Source organism: Pseudopodoces humilis, chromosome 2 (assembly GCF_049639895.1).
Source record: "Pseudopodoces humilis isolate 2021_Gansu_Grassland_sample_001 chromosome 2, ASM4963989v1, whole genome shotgun sequence".
Lineage (NCBI taxonomy): Eukaryota > Metazoa > Chordata > Aves > Passeriformes > Paridae > Pseudopodoces > Pseudopodoces humilis.
The window spans coordinates 32954877-32973556 of record NC_142201.1 but is presented as its reverse complement, the minus strand read 5'-3'; the positions used below and the strand labels follow the sequence as shown (position 1 = coordinate 32973556).

Genomic DNA, 18680 nt, shown 5'->3' with positions numbered 1-18680 from the left:
CCAGAATGCCAACATTTTAGTTAGACGGGAAAACACAACTTGGAGGAGATTCTATATGCGTGGAAACACAATTATTATTTCTGAATGTTTCCCCACAAAATCCCTGCCTAAATATTTTTATTTTCATTCCTTTTTGTAAGTCAAGATTATTTCTCTCAGCCATAGAGATTGCCTCTTCCCTTTTTAGCATGCCAACTCCGTTCAACTTCATGCAACCATTGTTATAAGAAGCCCATTTATTAGTTACTCCTGGGGAAGATAAACCCTGTATTTCATTAACCTGACAGCAAATTGGGAGGGCTTTTTAATCTGCTGCATCTCTCATTATTCAAAGCCTTTACAATGTATAAGGCAACTTCCAAAGGGAGAAGAAGAGGCCGTTTTTGTGATTAATCACCAAACTATGAAAACCCAGCAGATGCCAGGTGACAGATTAGCTTGTAAGAAGTAAAGTAATAGGAAAAGAAAGTAGAGAGAAAGAGGGCACATTCTCAACATGGCATTGGCACTTCATATTCCCTATGTTAGACTTGCTCGCACCTATTGTTTCAGGCCTGTGCAGGAAAACATGCAATTACCCCCAGACAGCATTTCTCTTCTGATTCACCAGAATAAAGATGGCACACACTTTCAGCAGAAAAATTAATGCTTAATGTCCCCCTTAAATAAATCCACCTTCATTCCAAAACAAATGAGAATATGCAAGAAGTAGGCAGGCAGAGATACCTTTTATAAAGGAATTCCCCAGCTGCTACTGCAAGTGGACGGTGAGTGGTATAAACAAACTGGTATAACATTTCACAGTCTTCAGCTGATAACACATCCTCACAGTTCCTAGGCAAAAATAACAACGGAAGTTATAGTCCAGGTTTATCTGCAAAGAATAGTATGAATGCTATGTCCAGCTTTTACTAGACTTGATTCTCCATAACCGTGCAACTTGTTTACACAGCTATGTGTAAATTTTTGTAGGGCATTTCTAAAAATGCTCTCAAACAAAATTGGCAGCGTTCTTTTACTCACTGTGTAGAGAAACAGAGGTCTGTGTAAGCCATGACAAATCAGGCTCACTGCATAAACACAAACATTAATTTAAAGTATAATTACAGTTGATCAGTGATCACGGTAAAAAGAGCAATAGTAATAAAACAGGAAAATCATGCCTTTACTTTATGCTTAGATGTTCACCAAAGAAGATAATAAACAAGAAACCTTCATTCTGCAGTACAAATTATTTTTAAGTTATTTATTCCAGTATTTTTAAACTAATATTCTATTACAGTAGAGTCCCACGTAAAAAGAATTCAAAACACATTCTTGATGGCACATTTATGGCTGTGACCTCTCTGCACAAACACATTCAAAGTCATGACTTTTTTCATTCAGCTACATATCTTGATAACACCACATGCCAACTAGTAAACATAGAACACTTTCTGAGAGGTAGAAATGGTATTCATATCAAATATTTACAAAAAAGAAACTGAAGCATCAAGGTTGAATAACCCAAGAGATACCAGAGCAGCGAAGTCCAAAGAAAGAATTACAGTTTCCAAATACCTCTTTCTTACTGCCACAAAAATGTCACTGGACTAGGCTACTTCAGAGAATGAAAGAGCAACATATGAGATCCTTACACTTACTACACCCAGGTGAGAGGAAAGGGTTTTTATTGATCAGTGCATTCAATCCTCAAGTAGTAACACTTTAAAACCATCTACAGCTGTGGTCCAACACCCTCTCTACAACTGAGGATTCATGCTATTCTCTTGCTAAGAGTGATGTCAAAAAAAAATGGGCAGTCCTTCCTAAGCTTGCCCATTTGTCTCAAACCCCATCACATCCTTTAGCATCCTCACAAGTCACAGAGCCCCAAAATATCCTCCAACCTGACTGAAAAAGAAGTGAGCTCACATTAGGTGAGAACATCACTGGAGCATCCATTAAAAAGGTCTTTAAATGAAAGTGCTAATGGTATGTCTCCAAAAGTGATGTACCAGTCTCACAGGATAATGTGAAATAAAAGCTGCCTTATGTACTTAAGGCAGGTTTTGGTGGACTCTTTAAACATGCAATAACCTTGAGCACATATTTGCAGTAATAGAACACATAAGAAGTGTAAAGGAATACATATCAAGAAACCAGCATAAAGGAAAACATTTATGCCTCTCATTTTACTATCTACAGCACTGGGAAAGTAGAGTAAAGATGTGTTTATTGGTTAAACAGTAAAAAAATGAAAGAAGTAAAATGGTTTTATGGTGCATTAGAGTATATGAATAAGCAGTGGTGTGTCCCATGAAGCCATCAATGATCAAATTTATTAAACTTCTACAAGTTTAACAAGTGAGAGTAAAACAAAGAATGACAACAAAGAGCACTTACAGGAATAAACAGACATGATATAATAAGTATAAAAGGCTATGGGGGATTTACAGTAAAAAAAACTAGCAGTCTGACAAAGTTTCTTTCATTCTTTTTAATGTCTATCTATTATTCAGTTCTTTTAAAGCATTGGTTTCCGTGAAGATATCTTTGTCATTTTTTCTCCATATATATTTTTTTCAAAATTAGTGGACAACTTGGAATATAAGAAATTTCACAAACATATGGTGACCTAGACTGAACCAATACAGAATCACAGAGCACTGAAGATGGTCAGCACCTCTGCAGATCATCTGGTCCAATGCTTTGCTCACAAGAGGATCAGCTACAGCACATCAATGTGTCCAATCTATGAAGTCAAAGACTTTATAAAATCTCTGGCAATGTGTTCCAGTATTGGATCACTCTCACAGTGAAAAACCTTTTTTCTTATCCTTAAATGGAATTTCCTGTATGAACATGACAGTCAAATGCACACAATTTTTAATATTTTTTTCTTTATATTTCAGGTTTGCTCTCTTTAGCACATTTATAGAAATAATGAAATACCTGAATGTTTCTATTTTAAAATAGTTCCTTGACTAACTTGTCAGATAGCTTGAAGAGCTCAGCAGCACCTATCACTCTGGCTAGAAATTAAGGACTTTCCACTACTAATGAAACTGCTTTTCCATAGGTATTTTCTATCCTTAGGAAAGAACCTGGGGATCCTGGTGGACACCAAGTTGAACATGAGCCACCAAGCCAACCAGCCAAGGGTTCTCTTGCTGAAAAGAAGGTGGATGGTATCCCAATCTGCAGTGTTACCAGCAGGTTTGGGGAGGTGATCCCTCCCCTCTACACAGCACTGGTGAAGCCACACCTGGAGTGCTGGGTCCAGGGCCGGCCTCCCCTGTACAAGAGACATACTGGGGAGAGACCTAGGAAGGGTCACAAAGATGACCTGGGGATCATCTCTCCTGCAACTGAAGCATCTCTCCTTTAAGGACTGTTCAGCCTGAAGGAAAGAAGGTTCAGAGGGATCTTAGCAATGTGTGCAAGTACCTGGTGGTGGGAGTAAGAAGACAGAGACAGGCTTCCTGGTGCCCAGGACCAGAAGCAACAGGCACGAACTGAAACACAGAAGGCTCCTTCTGAACATCGGGAAACATGTTTTCACTGTGAGGATGACAGAGCTCTGGCACAGACTGCCAAGGGAGACTGTGGAGTTTCCATTGCTGGCGATACTCAAAAGCCATATGGATGAAGTCCTAGGCAATGTGCTCTATGTGGCTCTTCTTGAGTAGGGATTTGGACCAGATGACCCTTCTAATTTCAGCCATTATGTGATGTCCAAAATCCCAACCTCCCTGTTTTTAACTTTGTCTTTTAAGTTGGGTTGGGTTGGGAATTTACCTGTTACATTAATCTAGTGCACTGTTATTTCCTCCCTCCTTGACCCATGAGTAGGTGAGAGGCTGCTCCAGCTGCAAATGAAGCACCCCCAAACAGCAGAGAAGCAAAGGAAGAGAGAATGATCCATTTTCTTTGTAGCACAAGCTGACAGATATTCCTGACACCACTGGAGCACATGATCTTTTGTTTTTTCCTTTCTCGAGTGGGAGAGAATACCTGTGCATATTACTACTACAATTACTGTTCAACCACTACTCTCTGAGCCACGATGAGGTTCACGCTCATAACTCCCACTGAAATGAGTGCTCAGGTGTTTTACCTTGCCTTTACCTGCAAGCAGCAGCACTGGACTACACCTACTACCACCAGCACTAGCACTACCACACTGAACAGGTGCCTCTCTTTTTTACATCCATAGGGCAGTCATCAACCACACAAAGAATACTTCAAATATAGCAGTAATACTGCTGCAAATTTACAGCCATCATAGTGCCAAGCAACAGATAAAGGTTAAGCCACAAGTGCCTGCCAGTGTTTAGATGCCTAAAAATAAACAGGCATGGCCTTCCACATACCAATCTCATGACATACCATTTTCTCTGCACTTCAGTGTGAACGTGTCACAAAGAAGAAACTGGGACATTCTAGAGGGAGATCACAGACCCATTTTGCTCTGCATATGGCACCAGTTGAAAGATTTCTTATTTTGCTTTTTGTTTCATTTTGTTGCACGCAAGAGGTATGACTGCTGTTGTTGCTTGACTTGGGTCTGTGCTGTTGCTCATACCAAGGATAACCACCAAAACCGCAAGAGTAAAATAAAAACACACCTGATGCGCTTCACAGAGTTTTACACTAGTCTTTGTTTTTAGTGGCTGTGCAGGGTAAGATCTGGTACACATTATGGTGATGACAACCCAAGGTACAGCATCTCAATCAAAAAAGAATCTGTTCACTTTGCATTTAAAATTAAGTCAAGTTAAACAGACGCATTATAAAAGCAGTATTTGTGCACAGAGCACTTTCAACCAAAAAAAAAAAATATATGTTTAAAGTATTCTAATGTCTGCAATAAAAAATTTAAGTACAAAAAATCATGTACTACTAAACTGTTCTGTAATCTCACTCTAGCTCCTCTGCTCTCTTTGCAGTATTTCAAGGCACACTTTGGTGATCAGCAAAATGACAATATGGTTGCCACTAAAATGTAACAATAGTCCTTTCCCACCCACTGTACAATGGGATTAGCATGTTGCAATACACTGTGATTATGCTGTGGCAGACTGATTTTTTGTGTTTAAAACTCAGTTTAATTTCCAGTTACATTTGACTAAAGTAAATCAAAACCATTTTCCACTGGGCTATTTACATATTCAAGCTAATTGTAGATTTGTGCCCCTACCCAGACCACCTGTAACCTTTCCACATGCATCTACTGCAGCTACCTAATTACTTTTGCTGCTCTTCCAAAATCCCTCTACGCTTTTATGTAGTTAAGAACACAAAAATTAACAGAATTGTCTATCAGTAGGCACACTAAACTAATTTGCCTCCTAAAAGGCAATGTTTTTTTTACCTTGGTCTCTCATTGTCACTCGTGTTTTCTCCTTCTTTATTTCCTTCCTAGTTCTATTCTCTGTCAGAACCTTTGCAACATTAATGCTAACAATTATGCATAATTCAATACCATTAATAATTTCTATTATGCTAAGCCTCATAGGCTCATTTCCACTTCAGGTTCACATCATGCTGTGTAAAAACAGAAATCTACTAGCCCAAAGACTACCATTCAATAGAGACAACATGCAACAAACAAGAATGAAAAAAATCTCAGCTCACAGAGATACACAAGAAGAAAATACAAATATGGATTTGAAAAAAAACTAAGTATATGCAGAGCAAGAGAGTTCTGAATTAGCACTGGGATGTTTTTTTTAATAATGTAACACATATAAGTGAATTGAAAAGATCAGTGTTTTCACTGCCTCTCTTGCTATCAAGAGAGAGAATGTAAAGGCACAGCAACTTTATGGGACAGTAGTACACAGAGTAACCAGTGTATATTCCACAGGACTGGAATGCAGTGATGGTTGAGAGATGCTCAAACCTGTTACTAACATACATGGAGCACACTTCTGCTGCCACTGTAAAATATCACAAAAATGGCCAATTAGAAACAAGGTCTTGCTGCTACGCTCACCCAAAAGACAACTATGGAAGTCAGTCAAAGAAAGTTACTGACATATTTTTCCCAAGAAAAATTACCCAACAGAGTAATTGGAAGAAAGAAAGCTATTCCTGGCCTTACTTCTTGATGACTCATGACATAACAAAATATGTATTCCAGGATTAGAGACATATTCGAAAGGTCAATACCTCACTAGTGAAGACTATATTATTTTTTTAAAAAAATTAATTACTCCAGATCAACTACAGGGAATTCAGATAGAGATTCCTGCTACTAGCTTTAAAAATAGAAACTTGACCTGAAAGGTCTTTCACATCTCACTAAAAATGCAAGTTGGACCACTTGAATTCAGTTGCCAAATCTGCAGATGACAAGAATTAGTCACTCAAAGAGAAGACAGCATGACAAAAGTAGCAAAAATTTTATTATACCAATGCACACTAGTAGTCATGCCACTTACACAAGCTACTCTTATCAAAGAGAAGAGCTGTTGTTGAATTTGCTTGAGTTCCCAGCTCACACTTTCACCACTCCAATAATTTAGCCGAATCAGCAGGGCTCAGAGCAACTGGGGTGGGACAGTGGAAGAAAGTGGAAGAAAGCAAGATGGCTATGCAACAGATGAGCAAAAAGAAAGAGGAGAATGTATTTGCTAGGTCTCAATTTAGCTTAATTAAAAATAATTTCATAATGTATTAATTTTGCTTATGAAAATTGCATCTTATGATGGAAAAATATAATTCATAAAACTTTGGAAGACATTTATTCATACTAGAAACCATATTTAAGCAAAATTCAGAAAAAAATTGCTTCAGGGAAGAAGAAACACTAATCAAACTTTCATAACTGCAGCTTGCATTAATGAGAACATGATCCCTTATAATAAAGCCAGAGATGATAAACAGCTGCAGTGCCAATATAGCTCTTGTTAATTCACATACGGAACAAGTGCAGCCATAACTGGTGTATGGAATCTTTGTACTTCAACAATGGTGAGCTGCTCCTCCTAGCACAGGGACATGTTATCCATGGACACAGCATTGTGCTTTGTTCCAACAGCTAGGCACCATGGGGAACCAAGAGATGTAGAAAAGGACATTGTGAACACAGGAACAATATAACCCTGGCTACTACTAGTGAGGCCCCAACAATGGCACTACCCTCAGAAGAGGGTGCAGTGCTCACAGCATTGTATCCTGTTCTGATGTGCCTATTGAAGGAGGCCTGGAAAAATGCCATTCACACCAGTTGAATGTGAAGTGAGACAGGAGACTATACAAACATACTTGAAACTAAATGCAAGTATCTAAAGCACCATATTAGTTGGACCACTAAGGTCTACATGCTCCTCTAGCAATGACTCATATTTCTGGCTTAAATAGAAAAGCAAATCCCACAAGGTTGTTGGATAATGTGTCATGCTGTACATGGAAATAAGCATCTACATCACCAAAATTCAACTTACACTCTCAGACAGAGGAGACACTGAGTCCTAACATCTCAACTATATTATCAATGGAATGCAGTGAAGTTTTTATTCCCATTTTGCTTTGAAAAAGAGGGACAGAAAATTTATTCTACACATATTTTGCAAATAAAGACACTTTAAAATAAACATGCTGCTCAAGGATATATCAGAATAAGATGTATATACTTCTGTAATACTAAGTCTAATTCTTCCCCACATTTCCAGCTTGCCATTATCCTACCAAATCTATGGCTGGCAGGTAAATTTCCCAAAAAAACAACTCTTTTGTTAGTTTTCCACCTCAGCAAAATCACACACTTGCTCATTTCCTGTCAGTCACTCTGCTATGGGCTCAAAGGCTACCAGATTCTCTGCCCTGGAGCCAAGAATCTGAAAGTCCAAATTCTAGCAACAGTCTCAAAGCTCAAGGCTTCCTGCATCAGGTGCAGAGACAGGGAAGATGGCAGAACTCCATGGTCCACCAAGCTCCTGATCAAGGCCTGGCAATCCTGGGACGGAAGATGGGCTGGGGACCCCATCTTCAGTGGGAACTTCCCCCAAAACAGTCAAATCCTCTTTTTGAGAAGAGGCAAAATTAAAAAAGGTGGAATTTCCTTTCAGAGGATATGTAAAGATATAAAAACGTAATTTTCAGATTGAATCTCGGCACGAGGGTTTTCTTAACATTGGCATTTTCCCACAGAAAGGAAATGTCATGTCTTGACCAGCTTTAACTGTAACTCATATCCTGCCAGAAGCAACTGTTTCCCAGCAAGTAACTGATTACAGGAAGATTCATCAGGTTTGTGCCTGGATCTTGTTGCCATTAAAACAATACAGTAAATTAAAAAAGAAATTATTTACTGTGACATAAGCATCAAGAGTTTCATGGCTTGAACTGCTACTTCATGGTCCTTGTCCAGAGGCATGGACACAATTCGATCCTAATGGATGTAAAATGACAATAAAAAGATGTAACATGGTTTGTTCTCAATAAACATGTATTTTTGCTACAGCTAGATCATCTACACTAGTACAGCAGAGATTTATTTTTATTTCAGCAGCTATTTCCTAAGAGACATAAGGCAACTTGATTACTACCAAGGAGCTCCCCAGCCCCTGAAAATTAACAGCATGTTAATTTTTTAACTGAATTAATCATGCAGTAATATGATATTTTTTTATACATGTAATGTATGCGTTCACAAGAAATTAAGTACACACTACAAATTAAAAGTGACTGACAACTTGTTTCTAAGATGTTACTACTGGCACTTCAGTATGTTAAATGAAGGTAAGCCTCAAATTACAAGCATTATCTAATCAGTTTCTCCCATTAACAGTAAGGTGCCTTCACCTACACATTACAGAAGTCAGTGCCTTGCTGAAAAGACAGACTTGAAGTCAAAGATGCCCCATGGCATAGCAGCAATATTGCTGACCTCCAGAATTAATAATATTGTAACATAGTACACATGCAAACAGCTCAGAAAACTGGAAAACTTTCCATCCAAAGAAACCAGGAACTTGCACACCTCAGTGTAGCCTGTATCTTTAAGATAACTTTAAGATATATCATATCTTATATCTTTATATAATATTCATATATTATATCTTTAAGATATACACCTTTAGACTTGCTTGATTTGGGACTAACAGTTTCCCCATTTAACATATAGTTTCTAAATTTCTACATTCACTTTCCTTTGCACCCTCCTCTTTCTCACAATCCAGTTGGAAGGTGTCTAAATCCACGAATCCTGAATTTGAACACTCAAGGGTAACAGAGAGAGTGTATGTAACTCCTGTTTGCAGGAAACGGATTGATGGTTATATGATTACACTCCCCATCACTAAGAAAGTACAATTTAAACTTTAAAACTGGTATTTTGTGTGCAGCTGTTTGGATTTCTTTTGATTAGGGGCGAAGGAGTTGTTTTTGGGTGGGTGTTTTTTGACTGGGGGATGGAGTTTCCAATAATCCGTTTATACTGCATCCTCCACACAGGAAGATCGTAGTACAAACAGCCTGGAGCTATCCCATCAGTCTTTATTGAATACCAATCCTGTGTTTGGTTACACAGCTTACAGCAGACAGAAAGATAAGGGACTACCACACAGTCATTTAAAACAGGGTCAATCTTAGATAGCTGAGTTTAATTGTGAATAATTTATTACTAAGATGCCAGTATTAATCTATTTTGGGTTCTTTGAGGATATATGATAGGGATTTCTCACTATTAGCAACTGCTTTGATGCACAGATAAGCCCTGCACCTTTTGCAGAGAGACCATGGATTGCCACCACATCCAGACATTGAACAATGTCCTGATTCACAGGGACTGAGTTATCACTTGCATCATCTTGAGCTTTCTTATTCAAATACTGAGAAGGTGCAACCCTGCTAGGGTAAGAGCAGCTGACAAAATCCTCAGCAAGGCCAGGGTTAAAAAAAGTAAAGGGCTTACTCCTTAAATGATATATGGGATATTGGAGTATGATAAAGGCAGAGTACAGGGTCAGTGAATCCACAAAACAAGCTCTCAAAACAACAGTATCACCTGATTTATTCAGAAAGGAGATAAGGGATCCTTCTTCAAGACTCATACTGACATGGTAGATCATGGTAGATCTAGAAAGAGCCATTCCCACATCATGCTTGATGTGGATGTGTGATACATAGACAACCAGTCCACTACAAGGTTAACCCATTATCAGGGGCAGCAGAAAGAGGATCTTTAGCATATGAAATTCTTTGTGATCTGCCAAAGATCCTGTAAAAAAAACTGGGCCAATCTGAATAAATGGTAGACATAACTGACTACAGTGCATGCTAACACCATTTTGTGTGAGCTGAAGCAAAATGGAAGAGTTCATGGGAACAGGGGGAAACATCCCTTCAAAACTCCTTCATCTATTCAGTCAACAAGGCTGTTTCTACAGGAGTCTAAGTTCTTCTCAGTCATCAGAACGGGGAGATCAGCTCTCATCTAAACATCAGGCCCTGTGTATACACCCAACCTAGACTTAAAAAACCAACAAACAGTAATTTATTTACCTTGAATTTGTTAGTAAAGAGATCCATCCTGGAAACAAGTTCTTTTCTGCTATAAATTCCCTGCAGTCCCAGAAGACACTTCAACCGCACCTCAGCTTGCTGCAAGACAAAGAGAAATTGGCTAACACATGTATCTTTGTTAGTCACTATCAGCATTTATATCATGTAGATAAGAGTTCTTTGGGTTGCCTACAGAAGACTATCCAAATGCTGCTTTATCTTCTTTATTAGTGACATCAGTACCAGTTTGTTTGTGTTACACACACTCTTCCTTCTCTCACACACACAGAGGAAGCCCGCAGTGAGCCAAACTTAAAGGTAACATCAAAGTTTGTGTTAGGCTCCCCTAAGAGTCAAAGAAACTCTTACAGACCTCACAGTTAATAAAAGCAACAGAATGTAAAAGGTACAGGGATTTTGCTATTCATCTGTTAAAGACACAAAGACAGGAGTATGGATGACCTACTTAGTACAACCAGCACTCTCCCATACATCAGACTTTGCTTGCTTCTTGTCAACAGTTGACTGGGACAATTGTTAAATACAGACAGGGAGTCCAAGAAATTATTTCTATTCCCAGAGGAAGAAGCACAACTTAAAAATGCACTTACAGTGGCTTATCATTGTAGATTCTTACAGAGTTAAGTATCATGCCTTCTCCCTATTTTTGTTTTACACTAGAACATGGTATTTTAATTATTCTAGGAAAAGAGTTGCTTTGAATTCAGCCTAATTAGCTAATTTAGGCAAAACATATTTATCCATACAAGGTGTTATTTCATACTATTAGTACTGCTGCTTCACAGATTCCTCAAAAAGAAGTCTTTTCCTTAGCCAGCTTTTCAATTATCTCATGCATATTGTTACATCCTTCAAAGGACAAAGCTTTAAATGCATTAGGAAAGTGATTTTGATGATTCAACATAGAAAAATCATTTGTTCTGTAAATTTATAATTCTAAGCATATCAACCAGAGACACTAAGATGAACTGCATGCTTTGAATCAGTCTCTTCATATTTCTTTCTCAATTCCTCTTGCTAACAATAGCAGTAAGAATAAACATGGAAATCTAAGAAAGGAGACCACCTACACATAGGCTATCCATTGCAACAAGTTCCTGTTCACCTGCTTAGATGGAAAGCCAAGGATGATCCCCTGTGGCAGGCTTTGACTAACAGTCAAAGACAGCTTTTTGTTAGAAATCTAAAATTAAAGATCAACAGGTAACAATGTACACTGCTCTCCAACCTGCCCATGACACCAGCAGTACTTACTCTACACTGCACTTTAATTTTAAAGTCTCTGTGGAAGAGACTGTTGCCCACACTTGCTGTTGCCTGCCACCACGAGGGCTGCACAGCACAGAACTCACTCACTCACAGACAGTCCCAAGGTGGCACCCAACACTGCACTCTGGCACAAACTCAGCTCAGACAATGTTCTGCAAAACTGGCTCCAGCTGCCCCTGGTTCTTTTTCACAACACTCTGGTTGTGACTAGGGACTGAATTCATGTGTGGGGAAAGGGACAGCAGTGTGCACTGGTTTGCTGAATGGTCATGTAGCTCTTGGCACATGCCTGGCAATGTCATTTGTCAGTCAGGTGGAGTCAAGTGTAGGCCTGCAGACATAAAGTGTAACACAATAAAGTGTACCAACACCCTTCTGAGATATCCTGTCCCCACCCAAAAGCTCTCAGTCACAATCCCATTGACATATATTTAAGTGCCGAGAAAATTAGTAGATAGAAACAAATAACTACTTCTATGACTACTTCTGTCTGACATTTTCCTGTTTTCATCTGTATTTTCTCCTTCTCAACCACCTCCCCTTTTCTAAATTCAACATTCCCCATTATTTTGGAAGGATGTGAAGTAGTGTTGAATGATCGAGACTATCTCACTACCTTCAGGTTCTTTCAACAGCAGCATCAGCAAACACAAATACCCAGCCACCAACTCTCCTCATCAGAACTACCATTGTAATCTTGACAAAAAACCTGCCTGTTTGGTCCTTCAAAGCTGTGACAGAGTGAAGGGGAATTATATAAGCACATTTTCAGGATACTCTGGACACATACACTGTCCCTCAGCTGTATCATAGCGTATTTTGATCCTGACGTGATGACAAAAAACATCAGTGAAGTGGTGGGCAGCTCTAGTGACCTCAGAGAGCTCTGCACAGGCTCCAGCACTGCTTGAGCACATTCAATTATGAGATTTCAGCCCCACCACTATCACAGAGATGGGGCTGTTCAACAAACCTTACAAAAACCAGCTGAGACCTGGATGGTTTGATAGGACAGGACTGCTGGGTCAACACTCCCCAGATTATGAACTGGGAAGGTCTACTTCTGAGTTACTCCTCGATAGCAAAGACAACCCAACTGTCCTTTGAGGCAAAACAATTTTAAAAACTGCTCTCCTTCCCTAGCCCCCCCCCCAAAAAAATCTGTGACAGTATATAAAAACACTGCAGTCCCTGTTGGTGCTCTCATTTTGAAATCAGGCAATTTGACAGTGACTGCAAATCACAAAGCACAGCCAGGACTGCAGCCACCAGCAGTGGCACACTATCAGGTCTCAGCCAAACGCAGAATATGTAAGACACCTACTGTATCTCAGTCTACTTGCATCTGCATTGCTTTCAGATAAAAAAAACCTTAGAAAAAAACAACTATTTCCAGTTTCCAGTAAATGGCACTGGGTGAGCTGTGTGCATTAATCAGAGACAACAGCTGCTATTCTTCACTGTAGAGTACTGCAAATGAAGACACATCATCTTCAAAAAAAAAAAAAAAAAAAAGACTTTTTCTTCTGAGAATTCTCCAAACTGAACATGTACTAAAAAGATATTGCGATCAGACAAAATTTATGCGGGAACAAACGACAGTTCTCGATAGATGTGTCGTCCTGAAAGCCCCAGTGCCACCCTCCGAGGGACGGCGCCAGGCGGGGATGCAGGAGCCCGGCGCGCCCCCTCCCGGCCGCCCGGCGGAGTACAACCAACAGTGCCCGCAGCTAACACAAATCCCGGGATGTTTCGGGATGGACACAGGATACAGACACCTTCAAAGGCGGCCTGAAGAACTATAGCGTGTCGATTTCGCTAATTAGCCGTTCCCAATAAATATTCCTATCCCCCTGAAGTCTCTCACTCGTTTTCGAAGCAAGAGGAAAAGCGTATTTTCACAGAAGCACAGAATGGGTCAGGTTGGAAGGGACCACAGCACATCATCTGGTCCAACCTCTCTGCTCAAGCAGAGTCATCCCAGCACAGGGGTGCGTCCAGACAGTTCTGAATATCTCCAGTGAGGGAGACTCCACAAGCTCTCTGGGCAATGTCCTCTAGGGAACAGTCACCCACACAGTAAAGAATTTCTTCCTCATGTTCCAGCGCAACTTCCTGGGTATCAGTTTTTGCCCATTGCCTCTTGTTCTACTGCTTGGTGTTTTGGACTTATTGACTTCTTTTTTTTTTTTTCTTGTTTGTTTTGGTGGTATTTGGAGGAATTTAAAAGTGCCTCTACTCAAAAGAAAAAACAAATAAACTATAAGGAAAAGGTAAAAACCCTTTGGGAAATGGCTGGACTTGGAAAAAAAATATTTTCTGTATCTGTCTAACTCCAGATGAGAAATGCAACATTGAAGACTATTCTACTACAGGCTATATTTATTTGTTTAGTTTTTATAAATCTAAAGAAAATTTTAAATGTCCATTAAGCCTAAAAGCAGAATTTCACTCAACATTTAACTCTCTCAAAGTATATAAGCCATTCTATAGTTCAGGAATAACTGCCAATTCAGTGACATATAAATACTGAATAAAACTGCACATACAGGGATTCACACAGAACTGGAAAAAATGTTCTCTATTATTTAGTGTTAAAATAGCTTTTAAAAGAAAACCTGGAAGAGAGCAAAAAGTAAATTCTTTTTGTACCACCACAGACTTAAAACATCTACTCTCAAGAATTTAAATGCTAGGATTCTCTAAAAAAAAATTTAAAACTAAAAACCTAATGTACTGCCCAAGTGAAAACAAATTTTAAGCTTTACCTTATCGTACAGCATCCACCCAACATATTTTAAGTAGCTATCATTCAAAAAAGCATCTGGGTATGTTTTAATCCAGCTGCCAATTTCTTCAATGCAAGTTGCTCTGATCTCAGGGATTACATCACTGTGAAATTATAAAATTAATAATATTAATGCATTAAAAATTAGTTTTAAACCAAATTATATTATTTGCAATATTTTTATGTTCTGGAATTTCAAAAGCATGTATAATTCAAAATATTCCAAATATCTTCACATTAATATTGTAAGTTATTAATCAATACTTAGATCACTTTTAGCCACAAATTATTTTGCAATTCTGGATATCTTCTCATTCACAAATGCACTGCTCTACAGCCAGCAGGAAGAACTGAAAGAACACACTCCAGAGGTCCTTTCGGCAGCCCGGATTCTTAAAAATAATTTAACTGCTACACTTTTCTTGACACCATCAATGCCTCCAGGACGTTTAACTTGATTCTCATATCTGTACAATCTGAGCAAAGGTTTCTGGGGAATGCAGATACATGTCACAGCTTCATTTTCACTCTTACCGGTAACGGTTTAGAAATGTCCCTTTGAAAATAGCATTCATCATGTTCTGTATCTCTAGAAGCTTATGCTCATACTGAAATACAAAGAGAACTGAATGTTAATATTGGTCCCACAATTCACTACATGAATGAAAACGAAAAATTTGCATCAGGGCCCATGGAATACTACTGTGATGCAAACTGCTGGTGTTTACACATGGTACCAGTGTAAAATGAGTGGTCTGTATCTGCACTAGCAACTGGCCTTTTTGTGACTACATCCTCAGGAAAGGTTTATTGGATACCAACTGCTAGCCTAGGAAAACAAGGTAGTTGTTTGATACAGTGAGTCTTGATCTATCAGAAATCACACAGAAAGATATAGCACAACTATTAAGCAATCCTCACATACAGATCCAAATTCTCTTTTCATGTACTTGAACAGAGATGGAAAAAAGGCAGACAAATGAATTTTCAAAATACACAATGAGGATATTAAAAAACTGAATCCTGAAAATATAGGTAGGAATTTCTGAAAATCCAAGTCACCTAATAAAAATATTCTCTCATCAGCAGCATCAGGAAGGCTGATGAGTTTGGGTTTTCCCTCCAGCACACCCACCTCCTCTGTCTTTCCTGTAAGATCAGATTTACAATGACACTAAAATATTCTGTCACACCCAAACACTCCTCCCCACAAAAAGGGTATTGTCTCTGTAACAGAGATGCCCATAGGCATCTAAAACTCAGAACAGAGATAAGTGATTCTAAGGTCAGGAGACAAGGAACTACACTTGATGTTCATTCATCAAGTCACCTTCTCCCTCAATCCAGAGTTATTTTTTACAGTTATAGCTCTGCCTCTGGGAGTTGAAAAGGAGCTGTCTTTGAGCAGGGAAGAAACAACAGAAACTGAAAAGCAAAAATTATGGACATCCCTGAAGTTCAAACCATTTTGTTAATGCACTACTTTACACAGAGATGACACTTAGCCTGTGTCCTTTTTGATTCACTGCTAAAATTTGGGCATGTAATTTGTACAAACATATACAAAACTGCACTCCCACAATACCAGAGCTACTGAGACAATTAAATTTGTGTGTAAATCTGTATTTGTGTGAAGACTAAGGGCTAATGATGCCAATTTAGAAAAGCAACCAGTAGGACAGACATCACAGATTAACAGTACATAGGGCAGTTACTATCTTAGTCATGTTTGTACCACTTAATCCAGCCAGTCACACTTGCTCTGCACCATGCATTAGATAAACATATAAACCTCAAAGAACTGCAGGGACCCAAAAGCAAATGGCCAGCAATCCTTTTACACTTTCACAAATCTCCCATATAAGACACTTCCCTAACCTCTTTCCTTTTTCTGTCTAGCTGATCAAGTCTGTAACTGGTCCTCTTGCCACTTATCCTCTTCTTCTCCACCTCATACAACCTTTGAGCATTGTGCTTGTTGACATCAAGGTTCAGATGGACACTTACAACTGCTGTCAGAAGTTTCATTGCTGAAAAAGAAACAAACCCAACACAACTAGCTTAGCTCAGAGATATTCAGCATAAATATATTCACCACTTTACAACAAAAAGGATATGGTTAGCCAAATCCAGTTTATATTGAAAATATGAACACTACTAGATTATATAGTAATTTGTTTTAAAATACAGTGTTTATTTTAAAGGCAAACAATAATCAAAAAGGGAATATTAACTTCTATTTCTGGTGATTTACAACTTTTGGTCAGAGTTCTGGTCAGAGAAGTAATTTACTGGGCAACTTTCTTTTAAGTTTATGTAGTTCTGACTTTTCTGCAAAAGAATCTAGAATTGTGGAACAGCTGACTGTTGGCAATCAAGAAAAAAAATATTTGAAAAAACAGTGAAGCTGGCTCAGAAATGGCTAAGAAACTTAGTATACTGCTGGAATGGATAAAAATTCACATTCCTCTAAGGACTGCTGGATGGTTTGAACAGATTTCAAGTCAGTTTTTTGAGCCCTCAAAGCAAACAGCATACTTTAGAATAAATTATACTTCAAGTGCTCTTTGCATGGCAAAGAGGGTATTTACTGGCTTTAGGGGAAAAGGTAGTAGCTTTAGTATCACCACACTGCATGAAACAAAAATATGTAACAAGTAACATTCTTTCCAGCAGAGACCATAAGAACAGCAGTTCTCCAAAGAAAGCTTCTTAAGGCGAAATATCTACTGCAACCTTACCACATTGGTTAGTGGAGGGAGATAAACAACCAAATAGAAAACTGTGAAAAATCAAGTTACTGAAAAATGCAATACTCAGAACCGTAAAATTCTGAAGTCAGTCATATCAGGTGTTAAAGAAGATTTCTTTATAAATAAAAAAATTGTTTGATCTATCATTTCTAAAGCATTCAAATTCATATTCAATTCAGATACATGTCGGAACATACAGTTTATATTATAGACATTTATATAACATACACTAGGAGGAAGATACTCTCAGTGCATGACAGAACTGCTCCAGTAAACAGTTTTTCAATTCAGAGCAGTTTTATTAGTACACAAGTCAATAAAACTCAGCACCTCTACTGCAACTCTGCAAGTGATTTTACCTGCCAAAGTGCTTGTGTGCCTGAATGCTCTGACCATGGAATCTGCTAAACCTGTAAGCAGCGAGATGATGGTGTCCATCAAGTAGTTGTCATACAGGATGCTGCACTGGCACTGCTGGACAAGCACTGCAATGAATTCACAGAAATTTGCCTTGAACTTCTTCCAATAGGGTCCTGTTCTGATCAGAGGATAGTCTTCATTGTCCTGCAAAAGAAAGACAAGTTGAGAGAAAACACACTAATTAGTTCTGCTTTTGCATTCGCATCTCTCCCACTGAACATCAGAGAGTTTTGCTGACAGTCAGTTTCACTTCATCCCCTGTAACTTTTTCATGGTTAGTATTCCAAAGCAGGGACAAGCAACCAGGATGCAAGCAAGCAGAGAGACAAAATAGCTTTATTAGAGCTATACTGTCATAACAAATCACATCTGAAAGCAATGTATGCGAGGTAGTGTGAACAGACAGGAGGGAGAAAGTGTGTGAAGGCATAGCACAGTAAGTAACTTTAAACTCTGCATATAACTATGAGCACTCCTGGCTTCTTCTACTTTCTCCCAGGTAGCAGTGTTTCCCCACTTCCCCATCCTTCCTCCTCCTGCAGAAGCATGGTAAAATTCAAGCAGAAAATGAAATAAGTGAAAAGTGGAGACAAACAACTGTGGTGTGGACAGGATAGGACTGTTCTCTTCAGTAGCACTGCTAGCTTGAGCAGTTTATCAGGCTAAAGCTTAATGCCAGATACTCAGTCATTCACCTATACAACCTGCACCTGGGTCTCCAAAAACCCCCACAGAAACAGTAAGTGGGCAATACCTTTGACATCATGCAAAAAGCAAGTTACAATAAAAACGTAAGTGGCCACAGTATGGTTGATACTGCCAGGAGGAAAGCAGACAGAGGGGAAGGTGAAATGAATTCTCACATTAAATAGTGGAAAATATACTGGACAGACTTTGTAAATGGCAACCTCAGACAGTGTAAACATTTATTTCAT

General features: G+C 38.8%; 1 protein-coding gene across 3 annotated transcripts in view; it reads right to left on the bottom strand.

Annotated features, from left to right (window-relative positions):
• Window positions 1-18680, bottom strand: part of LOC102113412 (cohesin subunit SA-2-like) — a 59110-nt gene that overhangs the window by 27236 nt on the left and 13194 nt on the right. For all 3 annotated transcript variants that reach the window (XM_088051643.1, XM_014252209.2, XM_088051644.1), the window contains 7 exons: window positions 17685-17889; window positions 16451-16602; window positions 15107-15180; window positions 14553-14676; window positions 10495-10593; window positions 8301-8380; window positions 727-834 (listed from right to left, as the gene is read on the bottom strand). In XM_088051643.1, the coding sequence (XP_087907769.1) occupies window positions 727-834; window positions 8301-8380; window positions 10495-10593; window positions 14553-14676; window positions 15107-15180; window positions 16451-16602; window positions 17685-17889 (842 nt within the window). The remainder of the gene's footprint in view (window positions 1-726; window positions 835-8300; window positions 8381-10494; window positions 10594-14552; window positions 14677-15106; window positions 15181-16450; window positions 16603-17684; window positions 17890-18680) is intronic.